Source organism: Chlorocebus sabaeus, chromosome 6 (assembly GCF_047675955.1).
Source record: "Chlorocebus sabaeus isolate Y175 chromosome 6, mChlSab1.0.hap1, whole genome shotgun sequence".
NCBI classification, from domain to species: domain Eukaryota; kingdom Metazoa; phylum Chordata; class Mammalia; order Primates; family Cercopithecidae; genus Chlorocebus; species Chlorocebus sabaeus.
The window spans coordinates 7,637,161-7,647,892 of NC_132909.1; the positions used below are offsets into that span (position 1 = coordinate 7,637,161).

Here is a 10,732-nt window from a genome sequence, read left to right on the forward strand (position 1 = left end):
ATCCACCCGCCTCGGCCTCCCAAAGTCCTGGGATTACAGGCGTGAGCCACCAAGCTTGGCTGGATTCAAAATTGACTTTGAAGTTGGAGCCACCAGATCTCCCTGGTGGGCTGAACACAGGGTGTGTGGGAAAGAGAGGAGTCAGGAACAACTTCCAGACTGGGGACCCTAGCAACCTCAAGCTGTGTGGAGAAGCATGCGCAGTACAGCCCCTGCCCCACCTGGAGGCCCCGTACCTTCCACAATCAGCTCGGCCTCACACTGGCCGCCGTTGGTTATGACCTGATAATGACCCCCGTCCTCCTGGGTCACATCTGAGTAGATGAGGATGTGGCGCTTCCCGTCCTTCTTGAAGCGGTACCGGGCCTTGAAGGAATCCTCCCGAGTCAGTTCCACACCATCTTTCATCCTAGGTGGAATGAGACACGGAGCGGGATGTGAGGAGACAGCACAGCCCTCAGACTGGGTCTTGGAGAGTCAGTCGGGGGCCCACGCAGAGGGGTCAGAAGGCAGGTCCCCAGAGAGAGGAGACGTAAAGGGTGGCAGAGGCATCTTGAGTGGTGGAAGGGTCACAGGTCAGATGAAGGGGAGTGAGAGGGCCAGGCACAGTAGCTCATGCCTGTAATCCCAGCACTTCGGGAGGCAGAGGTGGGTGGATCACCTGAGGTCAGGAGTTCGAGACCAGCCTGGCCAACATGGTGAAACCCCATCTCTAATAAAAAAAAAACCCACAAAATTAGGCAGGTGTAGTGGCGGGCGCCTGTAATCCCAGCTATTCAGGAGGCTAAGGCAGGAGAACTGCTTGAACCCAGGAGGTGGAGGTTGCAGTGAGCCAAGATCACGCCACCGCACTCCAGCCTGGGTGACAGAGTGAGACTTTGTCTCAACAACAACAACAACAACAAAAATGGGCAGCGTGGAGAGAGAGGAGGAGGTCACAGGCCACACACAGTTAATTGCCTCAAGGTATTGGCTGGAAGTCAGGGAACCCAAAAAGATGTCACAGGCAGAGGTCAACACAGAGGAAGTCCTAGGGTCTCAGAGAAACATCACATGCTGAGGCCTCTGCCAATGGTTTTCCCTGTCCAGGGCACTCTCCCCTTCTCTCTTCACTTATATCTCTGTATCATTCAGATCTCAGCTCAATTGTCATCTCCTCCAGGAAGGCTTCCCTGACCTCCTGAGTCCCTTCCTCCTGGGAAGCTGTTACAGAATCCATTACTGCTCCTTTCAAACTAGTCTCAAAATGGAACTTTTATATGTATGTATGTGACGACTTGACTAATGCCTATCTCTGTCTCCTAAGCACAGACACGCACACACACACACCACCACCACCACAACCACTATCACCAAATTAGCAGATTATAAATGCCATGAAGGCAGGTACCATGTTGACATTTTTTTCTCCCCATTATATACCTGATATGTAGAAGAGTACCACCACACAACAGGTGCCTGATAAATATTGGTTGGGTTGGTGAATAGGTACATAGATGGATGAATGGATGGGTAGATGGTGGGTAAGTATGCAGGTGAGTGAGTGAGTGAGTGGATGGATAGATCTCTGGATTGATAGGTCGATGGATGACTAGATGGCAACATAAATGGAAGAGTGGATATATGAATGAGTAGATAGATCAATGGGTCAATGGGATGGATGGATGGATGGATGGATGGATGGATGGTTAAGTAGATGGTTGGATGGTTAAGTGGGTAGATGGATGGATGGATGGATAAGTGGGTGGATGGATAGATGAATGGATGGATGGGTAAGTGGATGGATGGATGGATGGATGGTTAAGTAGATAGATGGTTAAGTGGGTGGATGGATGGATGGATAGGTGAGTGGATGGATGGATGGATGAGTGGATGGATGGTTAAGTGGATGGATGGATGGATGGATGGTTAAGTAGATGGTTGGATGGTTAAGTGGGTAGATGGATGGATGGATGGATAAGTGGGTGGATGGATGGATGAATGGATGGATGGTTAAGTGGATGGATGGATGGTTAAGTAGATGGTTGGATGGTTAAGTGTGTAGATGGATGGATGAATGGATGAGTGGATGGATGCATGGATGGATGAGTGGATGAATGGTTAGGTCAATGGATGGATGGATGGACAGATGGATGGATGGATGGATGGAGTAGGTGGATGAGTGGATACATGGATAGATGGACCAAGGGACAGATGATTGGTCAGATGAATCAATATTTAATGGAACAGTGGAGATCAGGAAAAGGATGCTGAAGAGGATAGGATGGGTAGAGGTCAGAAATTCTAGAAACAATTTTAGGTGAAGGTAAGGATTTATAGAGAAAAGCTGAGATCTCCTGGGGGTGACTACTGAGTAAAGGTCAGAAATCTCCAAGAGAAGTCACAAGAGGTCCCATAAAGATCAGGGCAGAGGCAAAGAAGCTATGTGCACCTGTATGGAGATCAAGGATCAAGGGTCACTTACCACATCACCTGGGCACCCTCTTCTGACACCTCCACTGCCATTTCCACCCGGTCACCCACAAACACCTGCTGGTCCTCGAGAGGTGTGACAATCAGGACTGGAGGTTCTGTGGGGCAGGGGGACAGGAGGTCAGTCATTTCAGGACCCCCTCCAGAGTTCCAGTCCCTCTCCAGGCTCAGGCCTGAATCCAGCCTCACCTTTGACGAAGAGCTCAGTGAAACACTTCTCATCCTTCACAGCTACTTCATAGGCAGCGTCATCTGCCAACGTGCACTTGTTGATGGTGAGGATTCGCTTCTTACCAACGTTCTCAAACACGTACCTGATGCAAAAGTCTCACCTCAAACCAGGGCATGTAGCATCCACCTAGCCCTGGTAGCTCTGCTCACCTGTTCTCAAGGCAAGTCTCTCTCTCTTAGAGCCAAATTGTGTGGAAAGGGATTGAGAGCCCAGTTTCAATTATTTATTTATTTTTATTTATTTTTGAGACAGGGTCTCACTCTGTCACCCAGGCTAGAGTGCAGTGGTGCGATCACAGCTCACCGCAACCTAGACTTCCTGGGTCCGAGCGATCCTCCCACCTCAGCCCCTGAGTACCTGGGATCACAGGTACACACCACCATACCCAGCAAATTTTTTTTCTCTTTTCTTGGTATCTTCTAATTTTAAATTTTTTTGTAGAGATGGTATCTCACTATGTTGTCCAGGCTAGCAATTCCTATTATTTGAATAACCATGGCAGGACCGGTCGTGGTGGCTCACACCTGTAATCCTAACATTTTTCAGAGTCTGAGGTGGGCAGATTGCTTGAAGAGTTCAAGACCAGCCTGGGCAACATGGTAAAACCTCATCTCTACCAAAAATACACCCCAAAAAATCAGTCAGATGTGTTGGGGTGCTCCTGTCATCCCAAGCTACTTGGGAGGCTGAGGCAGGAGAATCTCTTGAATCTGGGAGGCAAAGGTTGCAGTGAACTGAGATCATGCCATGACACTCCAGCCTGGGCAACAAGAGCGAAACTCCGTCTCACAACAAAATTAATTAATTAATTAATTTAAAAAAGGTTGTCTTGTGATGTGTTTGTTGTTGTTGTTGTTGAAACAGGGTCTCACTCTGTCACCCAGGCTGGAGTGCAGTGGCGTGATCTCAGCTCACTGCAACCTCCACCTCCCGGGTTCAAGCAATTCTCCTGACTCAGCCTCCCAAGTAGCTGGGACTACAGGCGCTACAGACATGTGCCACCACACCCAGCTAATTTTTTGTATTTTTAGTAGAAACAGGGTTTCACCATGTTAGCCAGGCTGGTCTTGAACTCCCGACCTCAGGTGATCTGCCCATCTCAGCCTCACAAAGTGCTGGGATTACAGGCATGAGCCACTGCACCTGGCCTGTACTTTTCATATAGAGGTGAGTGTGCCCTTTCTAGTTAAGAGTGATAGGCCTTGTCTCCAGGCATTCTCTCTGGACTGGGATCTCCCTGGTACAGGGACCGCCCACCCCACACATACTTGCTGCTTGGTTTGATCTCCTGGCCGTTCTTGAACCACTTGAGGGGCAGGTCTGGGTCGCTGATCTCTACCATCAACTTGATCTTGTTGCCTCTGTCCACTTGGTAGGCTGGATCCAGCTTCTTTGTGAATGCTGGAGATTGAGGCATGCAGAGGGGATGGAGGCACGTGGTCCTCACTCCCCTGGTCATCCCCTGAGGCTCCACATCTCCCTCCCCAGGCCACGGGCTCTCCAAAGTCAAAGTGAGGAAGTCAGGAGGCCTCCTATGAACTTAGAGATCCTTGAGAACTCCTCTGGTGGTGATACAGGGCAGGGGACCCCAAAGTGGGGCTTAGCCTGCAAGGGTTCTTGGCTTCACCCAGGAAAGAAGTCAAGGGCAAGCCAGTGGTAGGTAGAAGAAAACAGGTTATTTATTTATTTATTTATTTATTTATTTACTTAGACAGAGTCTCACTCTGTTCCCCAGACTGGAGTACCACGGTGTAATCTCAGCTCACTGCAACCTCTGCCTCCCTGGTTTAAGCGATTCTCCTGCCTCAGCCTCCCAAGTTGCTGGGATTACAGGCATGCACCACCATGCCCGGCTGATTTTTGTATTTTTAGTAGAGACGGGGTTTCACCATGTTGGCCAGGCTGGTCTCAAACTCCAGACCTCAGGTGATCTGCCCTCCTCGGCCTCCCAGAGTGCTGGGATTACAGGCGTGAGCTACTGCGTCCAGCCTGAAAACAGCTTTATTGAAGTGGCAGTGTTACAGCCCCCGACTGCTCCTGCGGAACAGGGCTACCCCAGAGACAGAGAGCAACGGCTCAGGGCAGACCTGCAGTCCGATTGATACCCACTTTTAATTACTTGTAGATTCAGGAGCGGGTTATATGGAAATTGCTAGGAAAAGGATGGTAACCTTTGGGTGGTCTGGTCGTTACCAAGGAAAGGAGCAGTAACTCCTGGCTGTTGCCATGGCCATGGTAAACCGACATGGCACACTGGTGTGCGTGTCTTATGGAAAGCTGCTTCCACTGTTTTAGCTAGTCCTCAATTTGGTCCAGTGTCTGAGGCCCACCGCTAGAGTTGGGTCTTGCCTCCTACCTCATTGGGACCTCGAAAACATAGGTCCAGGGTCCAATCATCAGATACCCACGAGGCTAGGGGTCCCTGTGTGCAGGGCCCAGCTCCCCCCAGACCAGGGCTGACCTGCACTCTTCTTGACCTCGACCTTGGCCTTTTTCAGCCGCTTCAGCATGCCCCGGAGGTCAGTGATGCCATACTGGAAGGCGATTTTCTCGTACTCGCTCTTCTTTGCCCCTTTCAGGAGCTCCCAGATCTCCGGGGGGATGCCTAGGTCATCGTCATCTTTCTTTTTCTTCTTCTTCTCTTCCTCCACCACCTCCCTGGGGTTGGGGGAACGGACAGGGGCCATCAGGGAGTGAGGAGGGGAGGATGTCCCTCTGCCTTCTTCACTCATTGGCTCTGTGACTCACCCAAGCCACCTTCCCTTTAGGGGTCTTATTGTTTCCCACCTGGTCCATTGCCCCTCTTCCTGGGGTCTCCTGGCCTCTTCCCGGCACGGTCCCCACTGGGTATTTTTTTTTTTTTTTTTTTTTTTTTGAGACAGATTCTCACTCTGTCGCCCAGGCTGGAGTGCAGTGGTGTGATCTCGGCTTACTGCAAGCTCCACCTCGGCTCACTGCAAGTTCAAGCGATTCTCCTGCCTCAGCCTCCTGAGTAGCTGGGATTACAGGCTCACGCCACCACTCCCGGCTAATTTGTGTGTTTTTAGTAGAGACGGGGTTTTGTCATGTTGAACAGACTGGTCTCGAACTCCTAACCTTAAGTGATCCGCCCCCCTCGGCCTCCCAAAGTGCTGGGATTATAGGTGTGAGCCACCGTGCCTGGCCTGCGGGGTATTTCTTTACATTTATGTATTTATTTTATTTCCATAGGTTATTGGGAAACAAGTGGTGTTTGGCTACATGAGTAAGCAGTTTAGTAGTGATTTGTGAGATTTCGGTGCACGTATTACCCAAGCAGTACACATTGTACCCTACTTGCCCTCTTTTATCCTGTGGGGTATTTCAGTGGCTCTCCCTTTCATGTTCGGAACTCTCCCGCGGCTCCCCACTGCCCTCAGGAGGAAGCCCCAGCCCTCCACCTGGCAGTCACGCCCCAGCTACTTCCATCACCACTCACAAAGCCACCTGAACCAAGCTGCTTGTCTCTTGCTGAACACTTCAGGCTCTCTCCTGCCTCCCAGCCTTTGCACAAAGTGTTTCCCTACCTTCATGACGTCTCCCCACCTTCTCTTCCTCCTGGACTCCTCTTCATCCTACAAGACCTAGCACCAAAGTTCCCTTCTCCCTGAGGCATTCCCTGTCCTCCAAGGCAGTGACTTGCTCGTGCTCTGGGCTCTCACAGGCCCCGGTGGGACCCTCTCTAAAATCACACCAAATAGCCTCAGTCTGTGTCCATGTCTGTTAGACCAGACCCATTTCCCAAGGCAATGAGTGATCTCACATCAGGGACCCGGTCCAACTGTTCTCTCTCCCTGGATCTCAGCCCAGGACCTGGCAGACGGGAGGCCTCGGAAGACGGATGATGGGTGAGGGAGTGACTGAATGCATGGATGGAGCCTGGGAGGGAAGGAAGGAAGGGAAAGGAACAAAGAGAGGATAGATGTGGAGGTGAATGTGGGGACATGAATATTTGAATTGATGTAGAGAATGGTGAATAGTAGGTGGGTGGGTCAGTGGAAGGGTGGGTGGGAAGACAGGCAGATGGGTTGGGGGAAGACAGGTGGGTGAGTGGATGGACTGATGGGCTGATGAGAACTGACTGCACAGTTGGGTGAATGTATTGATGGGAAGTGGCCAACGAAGCGGCTGGCTGGCTGGAGACAGAACTGATCAGCAAATGGAATTGTCAGGGATTTGGTTATGGGGATAGACGGGCAAGTGAAGATGGATAAGTGGGCCGGCAGATAATGAGTATAAGATTGCCAATATTTAATTTTTTGTTCGTTTTGTTTTTGAAACAGGGTCTCACTCTGTTGCCTAGACTGGAGTGTAGTGGCGCCATCATGGCTTACTGCAGCCTTGATCTCCTGGGCTCAAACTATCCTCCTACCCCAGCCTCCGAAGTAGTTAGGACCACAAGCACATGCCACCATGCCCTGCTAAGTTTTCTTTTTCTTTCTTTTTTTTTTTTTTTGTAGAGTCAGGGTCTCCCTATGTGGCCCAGGCTGGTCTTGCACTCCTGGGCTCAAGTAACCTTCCCACACTGGTCTTCCAAAGTGCTGGGATTATAGGCGTGAGCGACTGCATCTAGACTTTCAATCATTTTTACCTACAGAACATCAATTTCACATAGTTCAATCTAACACAAGGCTATCTGTGTGGATGGGTGTGTCAACTGCCCACCTCTTCATTGGTGAACTCAGACACCTATTCATGACCCCATCCATTCATCCTCCACTCACCCCATCCATCCATCCACTTCCCCACCTACTGAGGCACCCATCCTCCCACCTCTCCACCACCCATTCATCCGTACCATCCACCCACCTTCCCACCTGTCTATCTGCACCTGCATCTCCCAACCAAATCCAACATCCCATTCACCCGTTACTCATCCACCTACCCATGTCGCCAGGCTGACTGTAACGGCAGATGGGCAGGTAAACAGGTGGGAAGATGGTGGTTAATGGAAGGATATGTGGGCAGATGGATTGGCAGCTGGGCAGGTAGGTGGATAGATGCATTAGTAGATGGATAAATAGGCAACTGGTTGGATGGGTGGGTGAGTGGATGGATGGGTGGGTGAAAAGTGGATGGATGGAAGGATGGATGGATGGGAGGGTGAGTAGGTGGAGGAGTAGGTGAACTAGAGCCTGAGTAAACAGGAGAGTGGGTGTGAGAATGGTGGATTAAAGGGTGCGGGGGTGGGTGAACTCATGGCAGATGGTTGGCTGGGTGGGAGTGTAGGTAGGGGTCTGGGTGAATGGGTAGATGGGTGAATGAACAGACAGCCTGATGGGTTGGTGTGTTACATACTGGGTGAGCAGGTAGCGAACAGATGGGGGTGGTAGAGGGATAAGAAGTGGGTCCAGGAGGAAGCAACAGGCCATGGAGCTTCACCCACCACCTCCTCCCCTTGAGCCCCATCTCCCCTCTCTGTGCCAGGTGCGGGGCTCACCTCTTCTTCAACAGGCCGCTGAAATCCAGCTCACCTGCAGTATCCGACTTCCCTTCACCCCTGTGGCCATTGAGAGGGGGTGTGAGTATTGACCCTTCAGATTCACCCCTTGCCTTCCCCAGTCCTCCCTTTTTCCCCTCCCAAGGGAGAGCTTCCCACGGTCCTTGGGACCCTGGTAAGGGCCTGGGGTCACTTACATACGCTTGAAGCTTTCTAGACTCTGCCCAGAGGCATCCTGACGGGGTGCTGGGGAGAGGTGATGAGAAAAGGGAAGGTGAGTTGGAGGCCAGGCTTGATCTAAGACTGAGAGCCCCTCTCCAGGCCTGCACAACCTCTTCCAGGCCCCCTTTTCTCCATCTCTTGGACCAGCACACTCTCACTGAGGCCTGGGCATCCTCTAGTTCTAGACCAGCTCATACTCATTTTCCCGGCTGCCCAGCTCCACCCTCTCTCAGCAGCCTATACTCCCGCACTTGGGCCAGCTTGTCTTTCTCCCTAGGCGTGGACGATCTCATTTCCTGTGCACCCCACATTTAAGCCCTCACACATTCTGGGCTGCAGACCCCCAGAGTCCATATACCCTCAGGGGCCCGTATATGTGTCCTCAAATCCGTGTAACTTCCTGTTAATCCTGTACACCCTCACCCTAAACCTCTATGCCCTTATTCTCTAAACCTGGACACCCTCCTCACTTCCCAAGGCTTTATGCCTACTTTCTTGAACGTGGAATGTACGTAACTCACCTCCTAAGCCTTTGCATGTGCATCCCAAGGCCCTGAACACTTTCAACCCCCAAATCCAGACCTCCTCCCATGCTCAATCTCCCTGAGTTTGAATACTCTGACCCCAGAATCTGCACTCCCTCCTCCAAAAACCTGTGCCCACCTCATGCCCATGCCTATGCACTCTCCCAACACCTGGCTGGTACGTCTGTCCCCCACCCCCCAGGCGCAGAACCCTTTGCTCCCCCACCCCCCACCAGCGTACCCTCCACGTCGATGTTGAAGCCACAGCTGTCGCAGGTGTCCTTGGCTTTGACCTCGAGGCGGTAATCCCCACGATCCCCCAGTACCACCTTCCCGATGCGCAGCTCCACGGTGTACACCTGGGTCCAGGGCCGGGGGTGTGGGTGCACGGGACCACCCTCTAGAGCCACCCCATATTTCTCAGAGTCCACTCATAGCTTTATCTCCAATCCTCACCCCCACCCCACAGGGGGGCCAGTGGAGACGGAGAGGGGGCTCAGCATCTGATGGCCAGCTCTGTCTCCTCACATCTGACCCATCGGGACTTCTGGGGCCCATGTCCCTGGCCCCCCCAGGCCTTGGTGGGAATGTACATGACCAAGCCCAGATACATCTCCACCCAACCCCAGGCATCCTCCCCTCTGCCTCACACAGCCTCTCCCCGGCAGCCCTGCACAACCTCCATCCTCAGAGGGCCCACTCTCCATCCCGGCTCCAGGCCCACAGCGATGCCTCAGGCAACAGCACTTCTGAGGAGCATGTCCTGCACAAGCTCCACTCCCCCTGCCGGCCCTCTGGCCCACGGGGTCCTCACATTGCTGGCGGAGTCGTGGGACTCCTTGAAGGAGAAGCGGGCTCCACTCTTGCTGCCCAGCTCCAGCCACTTCCCCTTGAACCACTTGATGGTCGGTTTGCCCGGGAGCTCCTTCCCGTTCACCTTGGCCACGATTACTGTGTCCTTCCCTACACGGGGTGAGTAACAGCGGGGAGTGGAAGGAGGCCCAGGAAGGAAACTAAGGCTCTCCAGAGGGAGACTGAGGGCAAGACCCTGGCTCCTCCTCCCTCAGACCCAGAAGTCCAGGCCCCCCAGCCCCTCCTCCCTCAGACCTAAGAGTTCAGGCCCCAGCCCCTCCTCCCTCAGACCTAGGAGTCCAGGCCCCCAGCCCCTCCTCCCTCAGACCCAGGAGTCCAGACCCCCGGCCCCTCCTCCCTCAGACCCAGGAGTCCAGGCCCCTGTCCCTCCTCTCAGACCCAGGAGTCCAGGCCCCTGTCCCTCCTCCCTCAGACCCAGGAGTCCAGGCCCCCAGCCCCTCCTCCCTCAGACCCAGGAGCCCAGGCCCCCAGCCCCTCCTCCCTCAGACCCAGGAGCCCAGGCCCCCAGCCCCTCCTCCCTCAGACCCAGGAGTCCAGGCCCCCAGCCCCTCCTCCCTCAGACCCAGGAGCCCAGGCCCCCAGCACCTCCTCCCTCAGACCCAGGAGCCCAGGCCCCCAGCACCTCCTCCCTCAGACCCAGGAGCCCAGGCCCCCAGCACCTCCTCCCTCAGACCCAGGAGCCCAGGCCCCCAGCACCTCCTCCCTCAGACCCAGGAGCCCAGGCCCCCAGCCCCTCCTCTCTCAGACCCAGGAGTACAGGCCCCCAGCACCTCCTCCCCCGGGTTCCCCTCACCAGTCTCCACTGATACAGAGTCCGGCTTCTTCAGGAAAATGCCAGTAGGCTCCTCTACAGTCGGGGACTGGTCCTCGGGTGGAGCTTCTGCTCAGGGGACAGGATTAGGATGAAGAGGTCTGAGATGGGCTTAGGAGGGCACAGTAGGCCGCTTTGGG

The 10,732-nt window shown here is 53.5% G+C and overlaps 1 protein-coding gene across 1 annotated transcript in view; it reads right to left on the reverse strand.

Annotated features, from left to right (window-relative positions):
* MYBPC2 (myosin binding protein C2) overlaps positions 1 to 10,732 on the reverse strand; it is a 37,947-nt gene that overhangs the window by 23,984 nt on the left and 3,231 nt on the right. The window contains exons 2-11 of the mRNA XM_073016148.1: positions 10,575 to 10,661; positions 9,723 to 9,871; positions 9,150 to 9,267; positions 8,360 to 8,408; positions 8,163 to 8,222; positions 5,166 to 5,362; positions 3,973 to 4,105; positions 2,662 to 2,786; positions 2,465 to 2,570; positions 237 to 409 (exon numbers count right to left, since the gene is read on the reverse strand). Coding sequence (XP_072872249.1) covers positions 237 to 409; positions 2,465 to 2,570; positions 2,662 to 2,786; positions 3,973 to 4,105; positions 5,166 to 5,362; positions 8,163 to 8,222; positions 8,360 to 8,408; positions 9,150 to 9,267; positions 9,723 to 9,871; positions 10,575 to 10,661 — 1,197 coding nt within the window. The remainder of the gene's footprint in view (positions 1 to 236; positions 410 to 2,464; positions 2,571 to 2,661; positions 2,787 to 3,972; positions 4,106 to 5,165; positions 5,363 to 8,162; positions 8,223 to 8,359; positions 8,409 to 9,149; positions 9,268 to 9,722; positions 9,872 to 10,574; positions 10,662 to 10,732) is intronic.